We start from the raw sequence: 27,457 nt of genomic DNA, 5'->3' as shown, positions 1-27,457 counted from the left end.
CTTTCCAGGTGGGCATCCAGGGGACTTTACAGCAGTTTACAATTCCCTCCTTACTGTACCTCACATGATCCCTTAGGAAAGAGAGAAGGGAAGGGTGAGGGCGAAACCCATGCCAGCACAAACCCATGTGTGAGGGGAGCCCTGAAAGGAGCTCAAAGATTGATGCCAAAAATTCTGGCAAATGAACTCCCTAAAACTCGTTTTGGAGCTTTATAAAGCAAGCATCCTTTACCGATCCTGGGCAACATGAGGGAGCCATCTCCATCAATCAGACGCAGTGAGACAAGAGCTGGGACAGAACAGATTTCCCACTTAAACGCACATGGATGAATTCTCCCAGAAATCTTAGGCGTATTCTATTACTTTCTAAGGTCTAATTCTGATGTGATTATGAACTCCACAGCAGTCAAAGCTGTGGCTCGCTTGGAGCTTTGGGGCCAGCTCTGCCTGCCCTGGGAGCCAGGGGAAGGTGCAGACAGAGGGATTGCAGCAGCACCGCTGCTCAGCACGGATCAGACCGAGCGCACGGCGTTATCAGCTCCAAAAGAAAGGGAAGCGTAACAGTGTCTGGAAAAACATTATTTGTAAAAAAACTGCTATTAAAAAAAAACCCACACGCTCTCAGAGGGACATTCTGTCTGTCAAAAACCACAATTACTTGGATGAACCCAATTCTACCTTAACTCAAACCACAAATATTCCACTTTTTGCGACGGTAACCGCTTCCCGTACCGAGGGGAGCCCTGCGCGGGGTCCGCCCGCGCCCGCCCCAGCAGCCCGGCGCCCCGGGGCTGAGCCTCCCGCCCCACCTCGGCGGCAGAGCTGCTCACGCCCACCACGAGAGCGGCCGGCGAAGCTGCTGCTGCTGCCGCCGCCACCGGAGCAGCCCCGGTCCCCGCCCCGGTCCCCAGCGCTCACCATGGCGGTGGCGGCGGCGCCTCCCGCCTCAACCGGCCGCCACCAGCGTCACGTGACGCCGCGCGAAGCCGCTTCCCGGCAACCGAAGCCCCGCCCACCCAGCGCGTCCCTGAAGGGGATTGGCCGAGAGGCTGAGCGGCCACCCCGCGTGCCTCATGTGACGCCGCGCTAAGCGGAGACCTGGCAACCGAAGCCCCGCCCACCCAGGGCGTCGCAGAAGAGGATTGGCCGAGAGGCTGCACGGCCCCCCCCGCCCCCCCAGCGAGCGCTCGGCCCTCCCCGACCGGAAGCGGAAGTTAGGCGAGACGGCGGTTGTGGCAGTTGTGGCGGGTGCTGGCGCTGCGCGCTCCGGTAACGTCCTGCGGCTGCGGAACAAGGGGTGGGGCGGCCCGAGTTGGTGGCCGGCCCGCCCGGTAGCAGCAGCGCCGGGGGTCGAGAGTGGGTGGTGGTAGCAGCAGGGCAGGGGCTTGAGAGTGGCTGGAGGTTGTGGCCGGCCTGGTGGCAGAATGGCCGGAACTCGGGAGCAGCTGGTGGCAACGGGACTGGCCTGATGGTAGCAGGGCCGGAGGTTGAGGGCGCCTGGTGGCAGCAGGGCCGTGGGATGGTGGCAGCAGGATTGGCCTTGTGGCAGTAGAGCTGGAGGTTGAGAGCAGCTGGTGGCAGCAGGGCTGAGGCTCAGGAACGGCTGGAGGTTGTGGCCGGAGGTGGCAGTAAGGTTGGAGATGAAGAGCAGCCTGGTGGCGGTAGGGCCAGGGCTCAAGAATGGCTGGAGACTGGGGCAGCGAAGCCAGAGGTCAAGAGCACCTGGTGGCAATAGGGCTGAGAGGTGAGAGCACCTGGTGGCACCAGGGCCAGGGCTTAAGAGTCGGTGGAGCTTGTGGCTGGCCTGGTGGCGTAATGACCAGAACTCAGGAGTAGGTGGTGGCAGCAGGACTGGCCTGATGGCAGCAGGGTCAGAGGTTGAGAGCACCTGGTGGCAATAGGGCTGAAATGTGATAGCAGCCTAGTGACAGCTGGGCCGGGGCTCAAGAAGAGTTGGAGGTTGTGGCTGGAGGTCACACTAAGGCTGAAGCTGAAGAGCGGCCTCGTGGCAGCAGGGCCAGAGACTGAGAGTAGCTGGTGGCAGTAGGACCAGGGATCAAGAGTGGCTGTGGGTGGTGTATGGGACGCTGAGGTGGGTAGGAGAGGATGCAGTCTGTGTTGGGTTGCAAAAACTTTTCCAGAGCAGTGGGTAATGTCCAGCTCTAGCTGACCAGCAGGCTGAGGGGAGGGGGGGGCACCTCCTGGCCCCTGGGAGCCAAGGTGCAGCTGGGGCTGGGTCACTGGTGCGTTTCCAAGTCTGCTGTGGGCCATGACTTGGCTGTGTTAATATTGGATTTCCTTGTGTTGTTTATTGTGGTGGGGGGGCTCTGCAGGGCATGATGTCAGCTGAGGAGTGCAGTGGTTGACGATTCAACCAGTGAAGGAGTTTTGCCTGTTGGAATGCGTTTTATATTGCGACTTTGAAAGTAATAGGGCTGTAAGAACAATAGTGTAATATTAACGGGCTGAGGGAGTTGGAGTTCTTCAGCCTAGGGAAGAGAAGGCTCTGAGGAGATCTTATAGTTACCTTCCAGTACCTGAAGGGTCTACAGGAAAGCTGGGGAAGGACTATTTATCAGGGAGTGTAGTGACAGGACAGGGAGTAACGCTTTTAAGCTGGAATAGAGGAGGCTTAGATTAGATAATGGGAAGAAATTTTTTGCTGTGAGGGTGGTGAAACACTGATGTCCAGGGAGGTAGTGGAGGCTCCATCCCTGGAAATATTCAAGGCTGGGTTGGATGAAGCTCTGAGCAACTTGGTCTAGTTGAAGGCCTCCCTGTTTACTGCAGGAGAGTTGAAACTAGATGACCTGTGAAAGGGACCCTTCCAACTCAAAGCATTCTATGAATACTGAAGGAGCAGGATCATTAGTAGGTGGTCTGTGATGAAGCAGCTGAGACCAAATGCTCATTATCAGTCTTCTGTGGAGTATTTTTACGTCTCTCTGAGCAGCTACGCTTTCGTCATCCTCATTTACCTTAGATGACTGGAGATCCTCAATCAAAAATGAATGAGCAGTAGTGATTGGCACAGGATGGTTTTAAATGAGGAAAAAGATAACTCCTGCTGTAGAAGGAACAGGTAGCAAGACTTTCCTCTTTCTGTAGTTTGAGAAAGCTCAAGGAGGGAAAGTTGTGTTGTCTTCTGGTCGTCACAAAATATAAACCTGCTGTCCACAAAACAAGTCATGATTCTAGAAAGCTGGCAGTAGTGTGCTGACTGGTGTCATTATCTTTTCAGGGCAGAGAGCTGTAGCAGTGGAAGTCAAAGTAGTTGCTTTTCAGTTAGTGACATAAAGAAGCAAAGACGGGCTTTGAGAGATCTCCCCTGAATATCAGGGAAAACTGAAGGGCAAAAACCTAACAACCCACAAACCTAGGGATATACTAAATCCCGAACTAATGTAGTTAGTGGCAAACTCTGGAAAAGGGGGATGGGTGACCTGGGGAGTTGGGAGTGGATGGACCTGTGAATGAAGGAGGCAACAGTCAGCTAGTGTTGGCTAAGGGAGAAGATGGCCAGATAGCAGTTTGGGACAAAGTGGGGATAAATTTGGCACATGCGGCCACTCGGGGCACTGACTCCTGCTTTGGCTGGGAATTGGCTCTGTTAAGAAAGTTGTATTAGGAATCAGGACTGAAGCCATTGTGCAGGAGTGCAGTTGCCATAGTTTCCTCTTCACCTCTTGGTCTACTTTAAGCACACTGTGGGATTTCTCTTTCTTTTGAATCTGTGATGATCAGAGATTATCTCTATATGGTCGTGCAGTTGTACTCTGGGACAGTTAGAGTTTTAGAGGGTAAGATGAGAGCTCACTGAAAACAAGAGGAAGACCGGAAAGAGAAATTTGAGGAATGGAAACTGGAGCTGGATGAGGAGCAAGAGATAAGAGTTTAAGTCCAGCTCTTAGTGAAAGAAGAAACAAGTGTCAGAAATTTCATAGGCCTCCTTTTACCTCTTTGGGTCCTGGTGAAGTTTTTATCTTTTTGAGGTTTTTTTCCTTTGTTCTATTGTGGATTTTTTTTAGTGTGCTACTGAACTGGTGTTTAGAGATTGTACTAGAAAACAGGATAAACTATCATTCTTGCCTTGCTAAGGATTTCCCCCCTCCCTGCTTTATTCCTCAGACTCATGTAGTCAGGAAGAGCCGACTGCTAAAGAGAAAATGACTGCTCCAGAAAAAGGTAGGTGATTCACATGATATCTGATCAGACTGGATTAAAAGTACTTTAACTTGAATTCTAAAGACCAGTTACACTGTATGCCAGGCTTCATTTCTTTAAACTTATTCCTTTTAGGTGGCTTTTAGGAAGTAGTTATGTGACTTCATTATTGCAGTGAAAATCAGGGTGTTGCCTGGCTGGGACAGTTATTTCAATAGGGTTTTTTTAATCCAGCTTTGTATCAAAAAACAAGTTTGTCACTTGTACTGTTGTCTCAGTCCTCCTCTAGTATTTAGAACCTGTTGGTACTGCTTCAGCCAGCTTGAAAGTAGGGCAATATAATGGTGCTGCTACAGCATTTTTGAAATTAATTACTTGGATGAGAGGACACAAGCTTACATTGCTGCCCACAGTATGAGGAAAAAAGCAGTATGTGTAGCTTTGCTCCAAGAAACTTTCTCGCCGTTTGCCCATTGTGAGGAAACTTCAGTGTAATAATATTTCATGCAGCTGAAATCTTAGTGAACTTGAGTGAAATTAATTTCAGTAAACAGTGTCACTCATAGTGGGGAATTCAGAACAGAATGCAGTATTGCTGGGAATATCGGGGTCTGTTAATTAGAAACGAAGCAGAACGGGATTGCTGGCTTTTCTTAAACCTTCATCTGGTACTGAGACATGGTAGGTAGCACTTAAAAGTCTGCTAAACTACTTAAGGAGTTAGTAGCTACATAGGAAATAGTTGCTTTGCATTTAATTATAGTTTTTAAAATGGGATTGCTCTCTTCTGTCAGCACCCAAACCCTAATTTTGCTTGAGTAATATTGTCAAGAGTTTTCTTCTCCTCCTCATGTCTTCATCAACATAGTCTTGTGTGGGAGCAGGAAATGGAGATTAATACAATTCAGATATGTTTGTTTCTTATACCATTAGTTTCAATGAGCAACACACACTTCAGTAAGGACTCTTGTAACTTGTGCTTGGTTATAACTGCTGCAAACACTATTTTACATGTGCAGTGTGCAATTAAAATCTGACTTTGAAGTACAGAAACGAAGAGTTACAGTGAGACTATAACAAAGTGAAAGGTGGTAAATTTTCCTTCTGCTGTCTCTGAATTTTAGTTGATGATGCCTCATCACCCATCCGAGGACCTGGAGATGGCATGGAAACAGAGCAGACAGCAGTATCAGTGGAAGCCAGCACTGGAGCCAGCACTGCAAACCATCACATCCACCATAGCCCACATAAAAAGACAGGCTCTTCCCTGAGTCCTGGAGTTCTGCAGCTAGGGAAAGTACATGCTGATAAATCAGTGGAGATCGAAGCTGTCCGTATCTTAGTCCCCAAAGCAGCCATCACCCATGTTGTTCCAACTAAAAATGCTAAAGTAGCTAAATCAGTGCTACATAAAGGAGACACGTTACACCAGTCAGAGGGAGCTGCAGATCCCAAGAAAGAACAGACAGAGCTGAAAAATGCAATTGTAAAGCTACAGAATTCAGAAAAGCGGTTGTTACAGGATAAAGAAGGTCTCTCTAACCAGCTGCGTGTGCAGACAGAGGTAAGAAGTTAAAAGTGTTTTCTCTCACACAGCTGAGCTGCTTTGGTTTATATAAGTAGTTTGTGAATGTGACCAAAAAGAATTGCTGTGACACTCCAGCCTTGAAAGAAATTGTTTTCCTTTTGAACTTATCAGCTAAGATAGAGTAGAAGTACATCCAAGTAATCCAATGCTGCTTCTCCCACAACAGGTGAAAGAATCAAGGGTTTGAAGCTGGGAGAGACACATTAAAGGGCTGCAGGGAAAGGAATCTTTCATGAGGAAAGATTTTGCTCCTCAGCTCAACCAACAAGTGAAAAACATTGTCATAGAAGGGCTGGTGATTTTCTGCATAATATGATCTGTGGATATCTTGTTTAATCCTTTATTTTCTTACTGGTTCAGGACTTGAATGCCGTTTAAACTTTGTTTCTTGTAGCAGATTTTCAATCTTCCTCTCTCTACATGCTGTCAGAATTTAAACAAGAATGTTTTCAATGTGCATTAGCCTCAAATATTTATGCTCGCTGGAGTGGGTTGTGAAGCTTAAGGTATTCTGCCTTGGATGTGACCCATTCTGAAAAGAGAGAGGCAGCTTATTGTTAACAATTTGCAATAACTTGTGATATGTTCTGAAAGTAAAAGGATTTTAATTCTATATTGATAATTACAAGAGTTTGCTTTAATTCTAGGTGAATCGGGAGCTGAAGAAATTACTTGTTGCTTCTGTTGGGGATGATCTGCAGTATCACTTTGAACGGATGGCTCGTGAGAAAAATCAGCTAATCCTAGAAAATGAAGTCCTGGGACAGAATATATCTCAGTTGTCTGAACAATTGGAGCGCATGTCTATACAGTGCGATGTGTGGCGAAGCAAATTCCTAGCAAGCAGGTACTCCCTTGCACTTGTTCCCCTCTGCTGTTATAACAGTGTTCTCCTTCTAGTCCTTTATTATATATGGCCATGGCAATGCCTGGGGCTGTACTTAGAGATGCAGAGGACAGCTGTAACAGCTGCATTGACACCTACTATGCAATCTGAGTATACAGAAAAGGTACAAAGAAAGTAAACTGCTTGTAAATCTGAATGGTTCTGCTTTTCAAAGGGAATACCGTGGGTCCTAAATCTCCTAAAATCTTAACTATGGTTCTTCTCAACATAGTAAGAGAAGCTCTTATATCTGATAGACTGTATGCAGTTCAGGGTTTAAAAATGTCTTCCAGGACAGCTGTCTTGACTTGTCCTAAAGATAATTGGCTAGATTTTCATCCCTATCCCCCAGTATGATAAAATTCTCAATTTCTGAAGAAGTTGATGGGATTAAGAACCCTGCTTACAGTGACTGGGAAGGGCAGCTCAGTACATAAAAAAGAGTAGGGGCACCTTTTCATTTAACACCAATTGTGTTACTGCTTGAATCCCTAATGTTACTTCTATAACCATAGAATAACGGCTAGCAGAAGTCAGGAGCAAACCTTCAGCTGGTCTGGGTGTCAATCTCATTTAACAATGGATTAGACTTTTAATTTGCTAAGTGTAGTTGTCTTACAAGATATGTAAGTAGTATTGTCATCTTTTACTGTACTTGGATATAACTAACTAGATATTAATTATTATGCTTAATGCATGCATTGACTGTAGTTGGACAGAAATTGCTCTTTATCAGCCTTATTACAAAGGATATGTAGTAACTCCCTCCATGGGGGAGTGGGGTGAGAACAGCAGCTTAATATTGGGTTTGAACAGACGAATTATAGGCTATAGTATAACAAAGGTAGCTTTTAAATGCTTATTTGCAGTACTTACTGGAGATTCCTTTTGCAGGGTTATGGCTGACGAGCTAACCAATACCAGAGCAATTCTTCAGCGTCAAACCAGGGATGCACAAAGTGCAATCCAGGACTTGCTGAATGAACGCGATCAGTTCCGTCAAGAGATGATTGATACACAGAAGTATGATTTTTCTAATTCAGACTACATCCATGCAAACTTTTCATTTCTGTCGGCTTATTCCAGGCCAGACAGGAATCAAATAACTTTACCTTGTCCCAGTGATAATCGACACAGATCAATTACGCTGATGGATAGTATGGTCACTTTTCAGTCTCAGAGCTGAAAGAGCCAAAGTGGTGTTAATTCTTTCCCTGGAGGTGTGAGGTCTGTTGAACTGACATCCCTCATATCCTCAAGCTTTCTCTATTTAATCACTTACTGTCTCGACTTCATCCCTTCTGTCTGTCTCCAAAACACACAGATTCTTCTACCCGCATTGACTAGTTGATGCTTATCCTGCCAGATGTCAAATAAGTTTTACTAGTGTTCAAATACTCTGTTGGTGAAGTCTTCCCTTGAAGGATAGCCTGTTTGCCTCCTTGTTTTTAAACACTTCTTTTTCCTTTTGTGGTTAACAATTAGCGTGTGCAGTTAAGTCTTGAGAGGGGACAGTTCCTCTGAAGGATAGTGTGTGCTGGTAGTAGAGAGTACAAAACCCACGACACTAATAGCGCTTTTTTGCTTTCTGCACAGGCTGCTGGAGGAGCTGATGGTTTCTCTTCAGTGGGGGAGACAACAGACATACTACCCTAGTGCCCAGCCTTACACTACAACAGAGCTAGCAGCTGTGAATTGTAAACTAGCCAAAGCTGTAAGCTCGCATCTTCTGGGAAATGTTGGCACCAACAGTCCAAAAAAAACTTCAGCAACTGTGGAGTTGTGCAATACCCCTGCTGAGAAAATGGCTGAAATGGTAAGAGCTCTTCATACATCTCTGTCTGTCAGCGGAGAGTTGTCTTTTTAGAAAGGAGCAACTTGCTTTGTGTTAACTACTTAATATCCTGCCCTTTAGAAAAAAAACAATATGCGGGGTAAAGATGCTGAATAGAGCTGTCTGTTTCCCCTTGTTAAAAACAAAAGACAAAAAAACACCCTGCTAACCCCCCTCAAACAACAACCATACACACAAAACACATGTGGAATAATATGCAGAACAACATAAGTATGATGATAGACACCGTTTCCTTCTTTTTCCTAAGCTGCACAAATAACTGGGTCAAAATTTACTTAGAGTTAGTGTGCCAAGAGAAGGCCAACTGAAAATACTTAATTCCGTTTTTAAACTGAGTGGGAGAAGGAACTGAGACCTAGTTCAGGTAGGAATAACTCGTAACGCTTCAGATGTAGTTTCTATTGCCCTAAAAATTACTTCTGTTGAAAGTGGGTGGAAACAGAGAGGAGCCATGTGATTGTCTTTCAAGGTAAGGTTCCACCGCAGGAAGCTTGATGTTTAAACAGCAAACAAGACTTAACAGTTCAGTCTGGAAGCATTTGAATAATAAGCGAGCAGCAGGAGGATCACAATGCCTTATCTGTGTTGTCTGGTCTTGCTCAGTGCTGCTAAAAAAGACAAGATTTTATTGAGAATAAAAAAAAATTCTAATCTTGAATTTCTGGTAGGCATCACTAATTTATAAACAGTACTTGGTATCTTTATATTAAGATGATGAGAGGGCTTGAAGCACCTCTGCAATGAGGACAGTCTGAGAGAGTTTGGGTTGTTCAGCCTGGAGAAGAGAGGGCTCCATGGAGCAACCTTCTAGTACCTGAAGGGGCTGCAGGAAAGCTGGAGAAGGACTGTTTACAAGGGCTTGGAGTGATAGAATGAGGGCTTTAAATTGGAGAGGGGCAGATTTAGATAAGACATTAGGAGGAGTTTCTTCGCTATTAGAGTGGTGAGGCCCTGGCACAGGTTGCCCAGGGAAGCTGTGGCTGCCCCATCCCTGGAGGGGTTCAAGGCCAGGTTGGATGGGGCCTTGGGCAGCCTGGTCTGGTGGGAGGTGACCCTGCCTGTGGCAGGGGGGTTGGAACTGGATGATCTTTAAGGTCCCTCCCAACCCAAACCACCCTATGATTCTATATTGAGGGTCTGGGTAGATGGATAGTTAGTTTTCAACTTTAAAAACCTTGCTTTTGAGCAGAAATCATTCCTAGTTGTTAGAGAAGGATATAATCCCCATTAAACTTAATAAATATAGTTTCATTCTCACATTTTCCATCCCTAGGTGCTACGTGTACTGGACCCAGCTGCATGTACAGAAAAATCAACTGAAGTTTCTTTTTCTGAGACTTCTCCATCCTCCTTTCTTTCCACAAAGAAAAGCATTGGAAGGTTCCACCCTTATACAAGATACGAAGATGTAACTTTCAATTGTTGCAACCATTGTCAAGGGGAGCTGATAGTCGTTTAAAACACAGCCAGTCCAACTGCACACGCTCTGTTTCTAAAAGATAACACTAGTTGATGGTTCAGCAGGCTTCCATTTTTTTTCCTCTTTCTCCCCATAAAGGGTGGGTTTAACATTGGAAATTATGCACTTTCTTCTCTTCTGTCTCTTAAAGTTAAGAACTAACAGGATTTCTTTAGCCTCTGGGATACGTCTACTACTTTTCAGTCTGAAAAGCTACTTATTTTCTTCTCCAAAGACCAAAAATGTTATGCTGGTCCAATCTGTAAAGCACAGAGGTGCCCTTGACTATTTAAGTTTACTTAAGTTTTATTAGCAAATCTCAATTTTTTTTTTTTGAGGGAGACTAAAGCATAGCTACACCAAAGCAAGTGAAGTGCTGATAGGCTGTGTTTACAAAACAAAAAGCCATGGAAAATGGTCAGCTCCGTGCTGGAGCTCCGTGCTCCATTTTTTGTTTTTGTTTTTTTTTTTTTTATTACTAAAGTGATGAACTGTCCCCAAGTCCATGTTCAGTCTTTTAAATTTAGTAATAAGGAATGTGTGCAATGATTTTTTGTAGCTGTAAATTCCGAAAGCAAGAGCATATGCAGTGTTGCAGCCCTCGTGGCAAGAAAGGGAAAGAGCTTGAATGAAATTAGCTACCATATATAAATAGTAACTTGTTTAAAACGGATTATGGAAAACTGTGGGGTGAGATTACTCTTGTTCCTATAAAGCTAAAATGATGGCTTTTCCATCTGTTTCAGCTTCTAGAGTGAAGCTGTTGTATGGTTGATCCTCGGCACAGACGGACTGATATGCCTCCTTTAGCACACAAGTGTTGAAACCTGACTGAGCATTAGAACTCTGTCCTCGCCCAGGGTCTCCCTGGTGCTGTGGGAAGCTGGAGACAAGCACTAAGTTTGCACTGGTACTGCTGAAAAAAAAAATATATTTTTACTTATATGGTTTTATAATCTTGATGTAGGTTCAAAGAGAAATTTTAGCAGGTAATCTGCCAAGTCTAAAGAAGCCTATTTAAGTTGCACATGTTAAACAGAAAGTGAAGAGGATACAAATATGCATTTAGTTTTCTCAGTTTCGCTCCCGAATTTATCATGTCTAGTTTGGGGAAGGAATTTGTGAAATGGTTGGTTTTACCTAGTTTTCCTTTCAATCTATGATGCTCAGGATATGTAAGTTACAAGTTCTTGCTGTTGCTGCCCATACTTTGGTTTGCATGAAGAAAACTACAATAAACTTTCTTTGCTTGCTTTCAAGTAGCAATGTTGAATTTAATACAGCTCTAGCTCTGACTGTATTTTCTGCAGCACAGAAGGAGCTAAATGACACTGAACTGTAAAGCCCTTCCCTTTCCTGGTCTGAGGTAATGAACCAAGGAGTGCTTCTTTTGTACTTTACTAAAATTGGGGAGATACTGTGAACCTTTGCAAACCTCTTCTTGCATTTGCTTGCTAGACATAAGAAGGATTTCTCGCCCTTGGTGTCAGAGGAGAGTGCAGGAAGAAGGCAGGCAGCTGTTTCTTATCATAGAATTCTAGAATGGTTTGGATTGGAAGGGACCTTAAAGATCATCCAGTTCCAACCCCCCTGCTGTGGGCAGGGACACCTCCCACCAGGCCCCATCCAGCCTGGCCTTGAACTCCTCCAGGGATGGGGCATGTACAACTTCCCTGGACAACCTCTTCCAGTGAAGAAATTCTCCTTGCATCTAGTCTAAATCTGTCCTTCTCCAGTTTATACTCCTTGCCTCTAGACCTATCACTACAAGCCTTTGTAAACAGTCCCTCCCCAGCTTTCTTCAGTTGTTTCTCATTAGCATCTAGAACCTTCATTTCACATCCATGGCCTTTATCTATGCTGCTGAAAGCTGCAGCACAGCCCGCTCTCGTAAAATACCAGAACTCTTGACAGGCCCCTGCCTACCTCCAAAACCCATAAAAGGTTCTGTTGCAGACTTCCAGAAAACACTCTGAATGTGGAAAAATGTAAGAACAATGCCAGATCATTAAATCTGTTGGAGGCAGAGCTGGACAGAACGTTCCCCATCTTCCACTAACTTTACAATTTCATGAGTGACCTCAGCTTGTTCATTGATGAGCTCAGGGTAAGGGGATGTACTTTATTATAATAAATACAAGCAATCCAGCTCCCTTGATACTGGTAAAGGTCATAATTCACACAGCCTTTTGATTCCATGGACTAGAAAACTACTGAATATGGACTTACAGAAAACAAGTTTCAAGAACTGTTGCACATTCACATATGTGTTAGCCTTCCATAACCACTTTCCCTGAACTAGAGCTAGTCCTCTGGTCCAGCCAGAATTAACAGTTGGTCAACAGATCACTAGGGAGTAGGTGGTACAAGAAGCAGCATTTTCCAACAACACAACACCTTGTACAGTCTTCATCACAGGCAGCAGCAAACAGCAATATTAATCCAGCAAAAATGCAACATTTCACATACGAGCCTGCATCCAGGAATTCATGGTGGAGTTGAGTATAAAGTGCCTTTTAAAGACAGAAATGTGTATTTGCCACCCTTGCGTATTGATCTCACGCTTCTTTAGATTTGGTCAAACCAAGAAGATCCCTGAGTTAGACATAAAAGCAGGCTTTTCAACAAAATTACAAATAAATAGACAGTAAAATCAGTGAAGGGAATTGTTAAACTGATTGAAAGCTTTAAAAACACCACAAAAAGTCAGTAGCTGTAAAGAGGAAAAACTTGAGCCATAAACATTAAGAGGGTTGTCACCAAGAACTCTGTGTTTACATCAAAACTTTCAACCATAATGGCCTGTGAAGCGAAAGGGTTTAGCCTCTGAACTAATGCAGTGGATGTTCTGCATCTGTTTTGCCCTTCTGGCTTCTAATCGGAGCTGCCTTGCCCTCTCTTTAGCAGCCAGTTCTTCTGCTCGTTTTTCCTCTCTCTTTCTTTTTAGCCATCTGTGGAGAGAGAAAGAGGATTAGAAGTACTGACAGCTGCAGTTGAAAGTTTTACATTATCTGTTCAAAGACTTGCCCCCATTTAACAAGTCACCTTGTCCTGTAGGATAAAGTTAGCTGTCGCGGCTGAACCAATCTACAAGCCTCCCACTCCCAAACATGGGAGGCACTACTTTTCCATTCCAATTTTCCTGCTTCTGCACCCACTTCTACCCTCCTCTTTTTGTTGAGCTGATTCAATTCATGGACTCAGGGTGGCGGGAATAATTTCTTTAGATTAACTTTCTGCTTGCTTCATGAACTGAATCAATCCAAGTCTGTTCCAGAAGAGGCAAAAAGGGGCAGAGGAAAAAGATCTCCCTTTTTCAGCAGCAATTCACTATTTTAGCTTAGGTTCTGACAAGCTGTGATTTCCCAACAGTGAACAAACAACATCACGGGACTGATGTGGTTTTGCTGGGGTGTGTGGTTGTAACAGCACCTTGATGGTGAAAAACAAAAAAAATCAACCCAAAACCAGTAAGTAAAGCAGTTAAGATGCACCGTAAAATGACTACAGTCTTAAGAGACTACAGCATTTTCAAATAGGAGTCCCTAAGAATGGCCCTACTCACTCTTTAAATGCTCTGTTGCATTCTTCCGTTCTTGGGAATAAGGCAATTCCCTCAGCTTGCCGTCTCAAAATTTCGATCTGTTTTTCTTTCATGTGTTCTTGGTGCTTTTTTTTAAGCCATAACTTGAAGGCTTCTTCTGGATTCCTGTTCCTCTCCTATTGAAAACAAAGATAGGTATTGAGAGACAGACAGAGATATATACACATACAAAGCTTATCACTAGAAGACCTTTATATGAATCACATTGTAATACTTTTTTAACTCTGCTGGCATCTCCCACAAAACACACTTTTTATAATCAAACTAGCGCCTATGCTAATCTGGCACAGAATATATACATAAGAAAGCATTCAAAGCAGTATGTTTTGGAAAATACTGAATTCAGCTTTTCAAGCCCATCACTACAAGACAGAGGAACTTCTGAACAGAGCATCTGAAACACAGAATCATAGAATCATAAAATAGTTTGGGTTGAAAGGGACCTTAAAGATCACCTAGTTCCAACCCCCCTGCCATGGGCAGAGACACTCCACTAGATCAGGTTACCCAAGCCCCATCCAACCTGGCCTTGAACACCTCCAGGGATGGGGCAGCCAGTTTCCCTGGGCAACCTGTTCCAGTGCCTCACCACACCCACAGTGAAGAAATTCTTCCTTACATCAAGCCTAAATCTGCCCCTCTCCAGTTTATACCCATTGCCCCTCATCCTATCACCACAAGGGATGAATAGTCCCTCTCCAGCTTTCTTGTAGCCCCTTCAGGTACTGGAAGGTCACGATGAGGTCTCCTCGGAGCCTTCTCTTCTCCAGGCTGAACAAGCCCAGCTCTCTCAGCCTGTCCTCATACGGAAGGTGCTCCAGCACTCTGATCATCCTTGTAGCCCTCCTCTGGACCCGTTCCAACACTTCCATATCCTTCTAACGTTGAGGATTCCAGAACTGGACACAGTACTCCAGGTGAGGTCTCACAAGAGAGGAATAGAGGGGCAGAATCAACTCCCTCAACCAGGCTTCTTTTGGTGCAGCCCAGGATACCGTTGGCCTTCTGGGCTGTGAGCGCACATTGACAGCTCATGTCAAGCTTCACATCGACCAGCACCCCAAGTCCTTCTCTGCAGGGCAGCTCTAAATCACATCATCCCCTATCCTGTACTGAAATCAGGGATTGCCCTGACCCAGGGGTAGGACCTTGCACTTGGCCTTGTTGAACCTCATGACGTTCTCACAGCCCCACTTCTCCACCCTGTCCAGGTCCCTCTGGACGACATCCCATCCCTCCAGTGTGGCAATTGCACCACTCAGCTTGGTGTCATCTGCAAACTTGCTGAGGGTGCACTCAATCTCGCTGTCAATATCATTGATGAAGATATTAAACAGCATCGGTCCCAGTATGGACCCCTGAGGGACACCACTTGTCACAGATCTCCATCTGGACTTTGAGCCATTGACCACTACTCTTTGAATACAACTATCCAAACAGTTTTGTATCCACTGTATCATCCACCCATCAAATCCATATCTCTCCAATTTAGAGAGAAGGATGTTGTGGAGGACTGCGTCAAAGGCTTTACAGAAGTCCAGATAGAATCATAGAATAACCAGGTTGGAAGAGACCCACCGGATCATCGAGTCCAACCATTCCTATCAATCACTAACCCATGTCCCTCAGCACCTCATCCACCCGTCCCTTAAACCCCTCCAGGGAAGGTGACTCAACCCCTCCCCGGGCAGCCTCTGCCAGTACCCAATGACCCTTTCCCTGAAAAATTTTTTCCTAATGTCCAGCCTAAACTTCCCCTGGTGGAGCTTGAGGCCATTCCCTCTCGTCCTGTCCCCTGTCCCTTGGGAGAAGTGACAGTAAAAGCTCTCTCCCAGCCATTGTTGCGCATCCCAGCTGCTGGCACGGCCAACTGGTTTACCCGTGTCCACTGCTGTGGTTACCCCATCACAGAAAGCCACTAAGAAGTTGGTCATACAGGGTTTGCCCTGGTGAAGCCATGCTGGCTGCCATTAATCACCTCCATGTCCTTCATGTGCTTTAGCACAACTTCTAGGAGGATCTGCTCAATGATTTTCCCAAGCACAGAGGTGAGGCTCACAGGTCAGTAGTTCCCAGGGTCGTCTTTTCTACCCTTTTTAAAAATGGGCACAAAGTTACCCTTCTTCCAGTCACCAGGGACTCAACTCAGCCATGGCGGTTTCTTCCCTTTCTCTGCCTGATTTTCTGCTTACAGGGACTGAGAGCTCTTGCCCTTTATGGAAAGCATCCTTGAATATTTTCCAGCTCTGTTCTGTTCCCTTGTCTCCAAGGACCATGTCCCAGGGGATTCTACTGAGTAACTCCCTGAAGAGCTGGAAGTCTGCTTTCCTGAAATTTAGGGTCCTCACTATACTCCTCGCCTGACCCATATCCCTCTGGACCTCAAACTCCACCAATGCATGGATCACTGCAGCCCAGGCTGCCTCCAATCCTAATGTCACTGATGAGTTCACTTGTATTGGTGACCATCAAGTCCAGTATTGCATCTCCTCGGGTTGGGGTCTCCATCAGCTGGACTAAGAAATTATCTTCAATGCACTCCAGGAGTCTCCTGGATTGCCTACAGCCTGCCGTGCTACTTTTCCAGCATATGCCAGGGTGGTTGAAGTCCCTGAGTAGGATGAGAGCTTGCAAGTGTGAACCCTCCTGTAGCTGGAGGAAGAAGACTTCATCAGTTGGCTCTCCTTTATCGGGTGGCCTGTAGTATATACCAAGCACAAGGTTCCCATTGGTTGTTCCATCTTTGATTTTGACCCATGAGCTTTCAAGCTGTTTGTGGCTGCTCTTCAATGATAGCTCTTCATATTCTATCCCTTTCCTGAGACAAAGGGACAGACCTTCACCCCTCCTACCCAGTCTGTCCCTTCTGATCAGCCTGCAGCTGTCAATAGCCACACTCCAGTCACAGGATTCATCCCACCACGTTTCTGTGATGGCAACTAGATCATAGCTTTCTAGTAGCAAGGTAGCTTCCAGTTCCTCTTGCTTGTTACCCAAGGTTGAATCTCCAGGTTTTGGTCAGGTCACATGCACTAACCGCTTGCCAATGAGTTTGGATGGTAAGGAATACACACCAATGGGTTTGCTGGTTGCTTGTTCACTGCTGGGTTCAATCAAGGCGATCTCCTGGTAAAAAGGAGCACCACTGCTTCTCCTGTGATTTTATGTTCATCCATGCAGCTGCTACGACCCAAGCTGCCCTGCCAAGCGGAACAATCCTAAGCATGCAAGTCAGTCCAGCTCTCCACTGAAAACAATGTCACAAAAACATTTCCTGCCACTCTCAATTTTCATGGACCTCACTAAGAAAAACAGGCTTAGCATTTGGTTTTCTTGTCTAATGAGAGCACTACAGATCCCAGTTCTACCTTAGGGAGAGCTTACTTTGCTGTTCAAGTCTTCTAGCTCCTTTGTACGACGAATCCGCTTTTCTTCTTGCACTTGTTCTTTCTTCTTCTGTAACCAAGCTTTAAAAACCATCTCATTCTCTCTTCTCTTCTGTTCTTCTTGTTCCCTTTTCCTTTCTTCTTCCTTGAAAAGAATTAAGAATTAATAAACTTAGTTTTTGAGAATCATCTTGATCTCCAAAGGCCTTCACTGACACAATAGTCAATAAATAAGCGATTTGAATTATATGAGACACAGAAATACTGATGGAACAGGAATACTAAAAGACTGCATGACAGTCGATGCTACTTTTAGGAAGAAATGAGCTTAAGCACATCTGTGCTTCATGTTATGTTCAGATACTTTTAGTCTAATCCTGTTTGTGAGTTCCACGAGACAACTCAACTCACATATATTTCAATAGCAACAGGTGAAGACTTAAAATTAAGCTTGCCCAGTACTTCTGATGATTGGCTTAAAATTGGTTTAAACTGATGCACTTTAAAAATGAATGCAGCTCTCAGGCTTGATGGATCACTAAACCCTAAAGGATATTTAACTACCCATGGAATGCAGACATATCTTATAAATAAGGATTTTTTTCTGGACATGAAGTTGTACTGTATATACCAAATGAGCATTAATAGCTCAATGTTTTTTTCAAGTTTACAAAATGAACTGACTTTTACAAAACCAAGAATTTTTTGTAATTATTAATCACATCTTAGCTAACAACAAGTACCTACAAGGAAGAGAAAGGTTTCCAAACAATGCTTCAGAAAGATGAGGCCATTTTACCAGGTTTTGACTCTCTGACACAAAAGCTACAATCACCATTCACTTCAACACTTGGGGAAATCTACTCTTGTGAACAGATGAAGTTCCTCCCACCTACACACAACTTTTGGACTATCCTCTGAATCTATAATCTGTAATTTACTGAAATGAAAGAAACTCCACCAAAATGAAGCAGATGGATTCCAATAATGTCAAGAAATGTTTCATGCCTGCGAAATCCATCACAGAATGGAAGAATTCTATTCAAGAATGAAGAAATACATTCTTACCTTTTCCTAAGTCAGCCAACAGAGGAAGAAATTTAGCATACACTGTCAGGAAAATAATGTCCCTTACCTCCACCACACTACCTTTTACTTTAAATACACAGAGTAAAGTGGCAAGTGATCTAGTCTGGTGTGCGAATCAGTGAGTCCTCACATTTCATACCCCTCATTATTCAGAAAACTTTTCAAATGAGGCAGGCTAGACCTAATTCCACGGACAAAAAGCAACCTTTGAAGCTACTGAGCCAGCTTACTTACAGCATCGTGGCACAGAAAAATAGTAGATGCTTCATGCTGGTTTTATAGAGCAACACACATGGTAAGTTACCATTTTGTAACTGTACAATCATAAAGCAAGGCAAAGAAAAAAATGGAAGTTTTTAAAATCTTTGGTAAAGTCTGTTGAAATTCCTGTTACAGCTGTGAGGCTGACTTGCTAGTAAAGATTATTTTTTTTCCAAATAAGGATCTGAGAGAAAATTAGAAGTTTTTTTTCTTTTTTTTCCCAGTAATACAGAAGTTACTGGTTTTATTTTCTAAAATAGACTTTATCTTTGTTTTCTTTCTAAACACTGCCTTTATAACTACAAGAATAGCCTCATTATATATTTTCTGCTTTTTCACTTTTCTCTTTTTTCTTCTTTTTATCTTCTGTGTATTGCCCAAATAAGAAGGAAAAGTAGTATCAATTAACAGAGAAAGGGGGAAAAAGCCCTACTTTGCAACTAAGCCATTGAGAAAACTTCCTACAACACTTATCCATGCAAAACCTTTACAGGAAAATACTATCCAGTTATATTATTGGTCAATATGACTTCACCTGCATGCATCTTATGCAAGCAACAAGGCATGCCACTTCTGAAGTCATCTGTACCTTCCATACATCTTAAACACACCCCGCTTTGTTCATAGTTCTCACGGTCATTCCCCTGTGTAAATCTTATTTTATGACTGAACACTCTCCCAGATGATAATTGCCTGTTACATACTTCATCAGCACCCAAATGTGCACCTGCGTTAATGTGGTAAATGTTAATTAACAGTGTAATGTTAATTAACAGTGTAATCTGCGGAGATACGATACCGGGTGCTACGTTCCAGTAAACAGTGGGCCTGTAATGGAACCTAGGTAGAAAGAGAGTCAATAAGCAAAAGCAGTAAGTACACAATATGGCAGTAGAAGCCTATTTATCAAGGCTATATTAAATAAATACTTGATTTCTCCTGCGAGCAAGGCATGATCCTATGCCACTCTGCCTATTTTTTTTTCTTTTAAGGAAATGAGTTTTGAGAGATTTCAGTACAAACTCCAGAGAATTAATATTATTGCTGTTATTGTTATCACTGCCTCTTTTATCACAGAAAAAATGGAGTAAACGTCCTGTATGTGTCACGCAGAGGAACAGGATGATTGCTACTTGCTGCCTCTGTATTTTTACCTCTTTCCTCTGTTTTTCTCTCCTTTGTTCCATCTGCTTCCGCAATTCTTTTTGTCTGGGAGAAAGACAGTAAGTGGAGCTTCTCACGGGCATGTTTGCAGACTGCACTCTCAGTTGCATCTTCCGCCTCCCCAGGCCTCTTGCAGCATTGAGAGCAGAATTTGGACGACGCTTAGGGTTAGATGGAGGCTTAGGGACATGCACGCCCTCATCTCCACCAGGAGAAAAAGAATGTGCTCCTGGTCTCACTGGAGGTACTTCCTTCATTCCAGAGACAGTGCCGAGAGGACTGCAGCGTGATTTTGGAGACAAACGTTGAGTTTCAATATCGCTAAAAGAAACGCTTATAGGGGGCAAAGAGCCCTGGTTTTCAAGATCACGTAAACTTAAGAGTTCAAATTTCCCATCTTTTTCCACCAGTATTTTACCATCCTTATTTTCCTCATCCTTGCCAGCATGTGGTGAAAGTGATGCACTTTCCTGTCCTGTTTCATTAGAAATTTGCAACCGAGACAGCTTGTTTGAAATGTCATCATCTCCTGCAAGGTCAGTTTTACAGAATTCAGCATCTTCTAGAGGAGGAACTTCAAGATCCACTAACTTATCCTTAAACTTTAATTTCCGTTCTCTATTCTGATCCACGGGAGCCTGATTCTCCAATATCTTGTTGGCTTGTTCAATCTTTCCCAAGATGTAACGCTTTATTTCTTCATCTTCTTCCTCATCTAGTTCCTGCTGGTTTTCCAACTTGGATTCCTGGGTAGAGCTTTCACTATCAGTATCGGATACATGGTCCCCCTCTTTCATATCAGACTGGGATTCCAAACTCTCTTCATTGGAGGGTTTCACCTTCGCATCTACATCTGCCTCTGAAAGCTGATCTGGATTTTCTTCCATTTTCTCAGCATCTTCCTCAAGCTGGTCAGCAACTTTAAAAACTTGTGCTTTTATACCCTCTTCATTTTTTTCAGGATTCTAAAAAGATAAAAATAAACTAGTCTATTCTCCCAATAAAAGGCAGTATCAGAGAAAAAGAAAGGCACTAGCGAGAGAGAAGACCAGTACTAACTACCCTACTTCTAAAACCGGCTGTCAAATAGTACATATCATAACTAGTAGCTTTTTTTCTTGGCACTAGCAACTCTCTTACAGTTTCTCCATGTTCACACCTGTACAAAGTTTAACCAAACTCTGCTTCTACAGCAAACAGATCCGTGATCTGTTTGCTGTAGAAGCAGAGTTTGGTTAAACACAGCATAAAAACAAAATAACATGTGTTGCACAAACACTTAAAGGAACCCAGAAGTACCTTTGAAACAAACGTATTGTTTTCAATGAACACTGAACTTTTTGTTCCAAGGCAATTTTCAGCAAACTAACCAGTTTGCTGTTTTTCAATATAATTCCAAATAACATTTCTTGTCAAAATTCAGTGAATATGTCTACACTTTTCAAATTACATGGAATTTTGTGCTTATGATTCCAAATATCACTCAATTTTTTCTTCATAATAAGACAACTAGCATTTAATTTAACAAATACCTCTCTTTCACCAAGGTTTTCTTTTTCTTCTTCATTACTTAGCCATTCAGGATCTTTCTCAAAGTCATCCTCATATTCTTCACATTCTCTTAAATCACCCATATCTGCTGGATCTCCTTGGTTTTCGTTTTCACTCATTTTGGTGATGTGTTAGAGCAACACTACAAAAAGGAGAGGAAAAAAGAATCGTTCCAACACTCTAGTAACACACAAACGTAGAACATTAATATATCTTGTAGTAGCTACATCAGGCTCATGAGCTCTATCAAAACAACCACTTTAGATGATAGCGCCAGGGCACCTCAGAGCTAAGGATCGTTAACAGTTTATGAACATGAAAGCTTTTGGCATTTCCAGCTCTGCCTACCAGGGCAAAGCAGAGCAAGGTGACTTACTCGATGCCTTGCCAAGCCGAATTGTGCCGTTAAACAAAACACACTCAAACCAGCTTGTGACACTGAATATAAATACTGAAAACTGTTCAGTTTACTTAGGGTACATATAATAAAGCTGAGCAGCATAAAAATCAGGCTCTTTTGTTGTGACATGAAGTAGTTACAGCTGAAGAGATACATTCACTTTAATGACCTTGTTTCAGAAAACCTCGTATCGGCTCCTATTCTATTTAGGGCGTTATGAGGTAAAGATTGAAGTGCTTCAGCTTTAATACTGACCACAAATATTCAGAAAATCTCAAGTCTTCATTTTCACCTACTTCTAGTCCAACTCGGGGGTCCTGTGACTGAAGTGTCTGCAAAGCTCAAGAACACCTCTACACGGGTTACACTTGGGAACAGCTACAAGAAGCAGAGGGAGACAGTGACAGACTTCTGTTATCTTGCAGACAAAGAAGCTGAAGGGATGGGAAAACAAGCCCTACAAGGAGGGGTCAGCACCTACAGCGGCCTTCCTGGAGGGTTCCTCCATGTACTAAGAAAGCAACGGAACAGTAAAATTTAAGAATTGAAAATTATTGTCCTTTATCTATGTAGAACAAGAGGAGATATCTTTACCTCTCATCATCTTCATTAACTGATGGCAAGAAAGGCTTATTTACAGTCTTATTAATGAGGCGCTAATGCTGCAAAGTGCAGGAAGACCCGCCTTTGGGTAATTCTGATCTAACTGGGGTTTTGGGGCCCCTCAGTACGAGAAGGACACTGAGGGGCTGGAGCATGTCCAGGAAAGGGCAATAAAGCTGGTGAAGGGTCTGGAGAACAATGAGGAGCGGCTGAGGGAACTGGGGTTGTTCAGCCTGGAGAAGAGGAGGCTGAGACCTTGTCGCTGCCTGAAGGGAGCGGGGAGCGAGGTGGGTGTCGGTCTCTTCTCCCAGGTGACAGGTGATAGGTGAGAGAGAACGACCTCACGCTGCGCCAGAGGAGGTTCAGATTAGATAGCAGGAAAAACTTCTTCCCTGCAAGGGCCCTCAGGCCGCGCGATCCCACAGCTCCTTTCCCCACCCGGCCCTACCAAGCCCCGGCCCCGCCGCCCCCGCGCTCACCGCCGCCGTTGCCATGGCAGCGGCCCGCCGCGCGCTCACCTCCCCGCGGTGGCGCGCGCCGCACGACGGCGGCCCCAGAGGGACAAACCCCGCCGCCCCGCGCTCCGCCCCGCGCGCCTCTCCCAGAGGCACCAGGTCGGAAAGGACCCACCGGATCGTCGAGTCCAACCATTCCGATCAATTACTAAACCTTGCCCCTCAGCACCTCATCCACCCGTGCCTTAAACACCTCCAGGGAAGGGGACTCAACCACCTCCCTGGGCAGCCTCTGCCAGTGTCCAATAACCCTTTCTGTGAACACCTTTTTTCTGATGTCCAGCCTGACCTTCCCCCTGGTGGAGCTTGAGGCCATTCCCTCTTGTCCTGTCCCCTGTCACCTGGGAGAAGAGACCAGCTCCCTCCTCTCTACAACCTCCTTTCAGGTAGTTGTACAGAGTAATAACGTCTCCCCTCAGCCTCCTCTTCTCCAGGCTAAACAACCCCAGCTCTCTCAGCCGCTCCTCATAAGACCTGCTCTCCAGTCCCCGCACCAGCTTTGTTGCTCTTCTCTGGACTCGCTCCAGAGCCTCAACATCCTTCTTGTGGTGAGGGGCCCAGAACTGAACACAGGATTCGAGGAGCGGTCTCACCAGTGCCGAGTACAGAGGGAGGATAACCTCCCTGGACCTGCTGGTCACGCCATTTCTGATACAAGCCAAGATGCCATTGGCCTTCTTGGCCACCTGGGCACACTGCTGGCTCATGTTCAGTCGCTGTCAACCAACACCCCCAGGTCCCTCTCCTCCAGGCAGCTTTCTAGACAGACTTCTCCTAGTCTGTAGCACTGCACAGGGTTGTTGTGCCCCAGGTGCAGGACCCGGCATTTGGCCGTGTTAAACCTCATCCCATTTGACTCTGCCCAGTGGTCCAGCCTGTTCAGATCCATTTGCAGAGCCTCCCTACCCTCCAGCAGATCAACACTTCTCACCCCGCCCCTCACTGCTCTAGCCCTGCTGCTGGGCAGCACTGAACAGAGTCTGGCCCCATCCTCTTGACAGCTGCCCTTTAGGTATTTATAAGCACTGATAAGATCCCCTCTCTGTCTTTTCTTCTCCAGGCTAAACAGACCCAGGTCTCTCAGCCATTCCTTGTAAGAGAGATACATCAGCCCCCTAATCGTCTTTAGGACATGAGGGAATGGCAGGAAGATATGCCAGGGAGGATTATGTTGGATATCAGGAAAAGGTTCTTGGCTCAGAGGTTGGGGAGCTCTGGAACAGTTCCCCAGGGAAGGAGTCATGGCACCAAGCCTGACAATATTCCAGAAGCATCTGGAAAATGCCTTCAGACACACAGGGTGAATGTTGGGGCTGTCCTGTGCTGGGTCAGGAGCTGGACTCAATGATCCTTATAGGTCCCTTACAGCTCAGGACATTCTCTAATTCTGTGATCTTCGTGGTCCTCCACTGGACTCTCTCCAATAGTTCCTTGTCCTTCTTGCACTGGGAAGCCCAGAACTGGACACAGCACTCCAGATGGGGCCTCACTAGGGCAGAGCAGAGAGGAAGGATAACCTCCCTCCACCTGCTCACCAGTAATCTTAATGCACCCCAGGATACTATTGGCTTTCTTGGCCACAAAAGCACATTGCTGGCTCATGGTTAGCTTGCTGTCCACCAGGACTCACAGGTCCTTCTCCACGGAGCTGCTTTCCAGCAGGTCAACCCTAACCTGTACTGGTGCGTGGGGTTATTCCTCCCTAGGTGCAGGACTCTGCATTTGCCTTGCGCTAGCCCCACTCTTCTTGATGCATCCCAGATGTTTTGCTTTTGCTGCTGTTAAATTATGCACTTGTTTGGGAGCAGCCTCAGCATCAGCAGTATTTGTATTGTATTATTCATGCATGGGCTGATGATGAGCAATTTGATCAGACTGAAAGCTTCTGGTGTCAAAATTTGAGCTTTCATCAATGAAGGTAGCATTGCATCTCCAAAGTGGTGCTCCTTTTCATCAATCGTACATCACTCCAGAACTTTGAAATGTGAAAAGAGGAGGAAAACCCCACCAAAGCCTGCTCTAAATAAAGCTCCTTCTGCAAAAAGCCACCAAACAGCAAGGGGAAACACCACACTGCTGGGGACCTTCCATGCCAGAGCCAAGGCTACTCCCCTAGCCATGCAGGGCTGGAAGAAGCGAAGCCAAGATGTGTAACTTGAACTAAGGCTGGTCGTTCCTCAAGGCTTGGGATTTTATCCCAATTCTTTACACCATGAAATACAATGGAGGCCATTAAATTACCTTGGGTAAGGCTGGAAAGGTGGAGGGAGTGGCCTCCATGGTGACAAAGGCTCATGAAACGTTGCGTGGTGCTTCCCAGCACCTCATTTGGGGGGATGACCCCAAGAAGACAACCTAAAAAGTCACCAGAAGGCTACACACCTAGGAGGGTGGCACGCTCTACACTGAAGTGTTAATGGAAGAAAATACGGGCCAAACCCAGCCATGAATAAATGTAGCCACAACACTGATAACTCTTAGAGTGATAACTCCAAGTTAACATGGTGCAGAAAGCTAAACCCCTTCAAGGTGGTGGTTCAGGAGGTCTCTGAAGACAGTTGTGATCATAGGCCACATACCCCAGCAGGAGGAGGTTGGACTCCACCGCCTCAGGGATTCTGCTAAACCCATACCATGCAGCCAGGAAGAGAAATTGTGTTTGATGTCGGTTTTGGTGGGTTGGAAGGGCTCCCTGATATTTACCTGAGATAACAGTCAGGTACATGCTTGGCAAAGGTTCCCACGGTACCTGGAAAAACTTCAACCACTGACCTCACCCAGGGTCATGCAGTGATCCTGTGCTTGAAGACTGAACTTCTGATTTCCACATTTCACACATTTGACACATTCAAAGCAGACTAAAACAAAGAGAACTCAGCACAGCTCAAAGCTTTATGCTCTGCTTTTATCGTAAAACTGTCTTTCGTCTTACAAGTCAGTGTCACCCCTTTCATTAACCAGAGATGCTTTATTTGACTAATTAAAATCCATGTGACTGTAGGACAAGGATCAGAGCCTGCTGCTGGAAGATTGAGCTGTGATGCTTGATATCGATAACATAATATCTTAAGTCAATCTAAATTCATGCATGCATTCATTAACCCATATGTCATTAAATTTAGGTTTTCAGATGCTCCCATCTGTGAGGGAGCTACAGAATATGGAACAAAAAGCACAATGGAAACACTAGCCAAGCAGTGCAGGGATGCAAGGACAGACCCCGACACGTTGGTTGCTCTTTCCTATGTCACTAATGCATCAGACGCTGTGTTTAGGGAGCGCCGATTTACACAGAGCGAGTGTGTTTGACAGACAAAGGCAGCGTAGCACCTCCAAAGCAATGTTAAAGGAGCACCTTAACGCCTTTCGTATGTTGTGTAGGAAACAGTTGCCACTGTCAAAGATTGCTGGGAACAGGGTCTAATCTCCTGCACCTTCCATATCCAAAGTCCCTCTTTCCTTCCCAGTACTTGGCTATGATCACACGAGTAGAGAACAAAACATAACCACTTCCATGCAGAGCCCTTCCTTTTCCCCAGGAGCACTGCCAGAGCAGCTAGCTGTTCCAAACATGCATGCAGCCACAGCCTGGTTGAGAGTAACCCTGCCATGCCTCGGTGGGCTGACACAGCAGCCCCTGGCACCTCTTATTATTCCTCACCTTTTAGACAGAACAAGACCAGCACCCAGCCTCCCCCCCCAGCAGCGATCCCGAAGCCCAGGAACTGTGCCATGTCTTACAGCATCACAGCAAGCCCGGTGCCAGGTACACAGATTCAGTGGTAGCACTCACCTCCAGCAGCCCCCAGCATCAACCAGAACAAAGGAAGAGCCACAGCATCCCAGGCAGTGCGTAGTATTTATCTCATCTCCATCAAACCACACCGTGTGCTGTTTCACAAGCGCAGGAATTCAGCTCCTTGACAGTAACAGGGTGTTCCTTTTCAGCTCGCTCAGCTGTATGCAGTGTGGCAGGATGCGATGGGAGGAGCAAGAAGGATTGTCATCGTTCACATGGACCTGTACCACTCGCAGGGAAAAGCAGCCTCAGGATTCTTGTTACAGCACCTTTCACCAGCTCCAGAGACGCGAAACATTTGAATCCATCTTAGAATGTAATGCTATACCTCTATGAGCTACTAGTTACCTTCCTGCCCTACGCTAGCAGGTTTTTAAACCCTCACGCTGCCAAGAAGCTCATCCCTGCACAGCTGACTCCTGTATTCACCCAGAGAAGGCAGATGAATGAAATTCAGAGCAAGCCTGATGGGCTGACAGTCCTATCACTCCTGCCCCAGGAATAAAGCTCTCAAGGCAATACCTGTAAGAATGGGTTTTTCTAGACCTCCCCTTTCCCCTCAGCCCACTCATTTTCTCTTGGTTTTGGTGTTGTGCAGAGGGCTCATTGGGTTACTACCCACACCAAACTACAACAAACTGGCAGCAGATATTCAGAGAGCACGTTCCCCTCCAGCCCAGCCTATACTATCAGGTACAAGTCTTCCTTCCTAGAAGCACAGGACAGGGAGAGCTTTCCAACACAGGTGTGGGTGTGTCACAATGGGGAGTTCACAGTATTTTTCCCTGAAGGCCTTCATTTTTCTGATTAGGTTGATGCAAATAGAAAGGTTCTGCTGCATGGCAAACTTCAGCCTGCTTTCCCTTACAGTCACCCTCAGTGAGACCGATGCTTCCTGACCAGGGTAACCCTGCACCAGTAGCAAGCAGTTTTCTCTCACAATGAACCAGTCCACACTGGGCTGGAGTGAGTTGTATTTCTGAGCTGCTCAGCAATTAAGATTCCTTAGCACAAGACCCAATACACTTCACAGAGTTCTGCAAAAAAAGAGTAAATAATAATCATCTTTAAGACTTGGTTCTTGTATGGTTTGTTACATACTCACTTCCCCCTCTTTGTAACAAAGATGCTCA

General features: G+C 45.2%; 3 protein-coding genes across 4 annotated transcripts in view; 1 reads left to right on the top strand and 2 right to left on the bottom strand.

The window, feature by feature from the left end:
* The window catches only part of NME7 (NME/NM23 family member 7), a 98,630-nt gene extending 97,656 nt beyond the window's left edge, over positions 1-974 (bottom strand). The window contains exon 1 of the mRNA XM_069867827.1: positions 919-974. Coding sequence (XP_069723928.1) covers positions 919-921 — 3 coding nt within the window. The 5' untranslated portion in view covers positions 922-974. The remainder of the gene's footprint in view (positions 1-918) is intronic.
* Positions 975-1,217: 243 nt separating this feature from the next.
* On the top strand, positions 1,218-11,211 carry BLZF1 (basic leucine zipper nuclear factor 1). Its single transcript, XM_069867719.1, has 7 exons — positions 1,218-1,269; positions 4,129-4,185; positions 5,289-5,728; positions 6,400-6,599; positions 7,533-7,661; positions 8,235-8,454; positions 9,767-11,211. Exons 2-7 carry the CDS (start codon positions 4,167-4,169, stop codon positions 9,950-9,952), a joined length of 1,194 nt encoding a protein of 397 aa, XP_069723820.1. The 5' UTR covers positions 1,218-1,269; positions 4,129-4,166; the 3' UTR covers positions 9,953-11,211.
* Positions 11,212-12,034: 823 nt separating this feature from the next.
* CCDC181 (coiled-coil domain containing 181) lies at positions 12,035-27,313 on the bottom strand. 2 transcript variants are annotated; one of them, XM_069867702.1, is made up of 6 exons: positions 26,319-27,313; positions 20,989-21,149; positions 19,447-20,421; positions 16,941-17,087; positions 13,518-13,672; positions 12,035-12,903 (listed from the first exon to the last, which is right to left on the bottom strand). In XM_069867702.1, the coding sequence occupies exons 2-6, from the start codon at positions 21,124-21,126 to the stop codon at positions 12,741-12,743; spliced, it is 1,578 nt and encodes a 525-aa protein (XP_069723803.1). In that variant the 5' UTR covers positions 21,127-21,149; positions 26,319-27,313; the 3' UTR covers positions 12,035-12,740. The 2 variants fall into 2 exon arrangements, with proteins under 2 accessions (XP_069723803.1, XP_069723811.1); XM_069867710.1 differs by lacking the exon at positions 26,319-27,313 and adding an exon at positions 22,490-22,592.
* Positions 27,314-27,457: the final 144 nt, after the last annotated feature.

Source organism: Phaenicophaeus curvirostris, chromosome 1 (assembly GCF_032191515.1).
Source record: "Phaenicophaeus curvirostris isolate KB17595 chromosome 1, BPBGC_Pcur_1.0, whole genome shotgun sequence".
Classification (NCBI taxonomy): domain Eukaryota; kingdom Metazoa; phylum Chordata; class Aves; order Cuculiformes; family Cuculidae; genus Phaenicophaeus; species Phaenicophaeus curvirostris.
Note: the sequence above shows the minus strand (reverse complement) of the source record. Positions and strands in the feature narration are given on the sequence as shown.

Coding starts and splice junctions, on each gene's coding strand:
- CCDC181 (XM_069867702.1), bottom strand. CDS start 21,126: ATGAGTGAAAACGAAAACCAAGGAGATCCAGCAGATATGGGTGATTTA. Junction 20,422..20,988: donor AAAACCTTGGTGAAAGAGAG/GTATTTGTTAAA, acceptor TTATCTTTTTAG/AATCCTGAAAAAAATGAAGA. Junction 17,088..19,446: donor GAGAAAAACAGAGGAAAGAG/GTAAAAATACAG, acceptor ATTCTTTTCAAG/GAAGAAGAAAGGAAAAGGGA.
- BLZF1 (XM_069867719.1), top strand. Junction 6,600..7,532: donor AGCAAATTCCTAGCAAGCAG/GTACTCCCTTGC, acceptor TTCCTTTTGCAG/GGTTATGGCTGACGAGCTAA. Junction 8,455..9,766: donor CTGAGAAAATGGCTGAAATG/GTAAGAGCTCTT, acceptor TTCCATCCCTAG/GTGCTACGTGTACTGGACCC.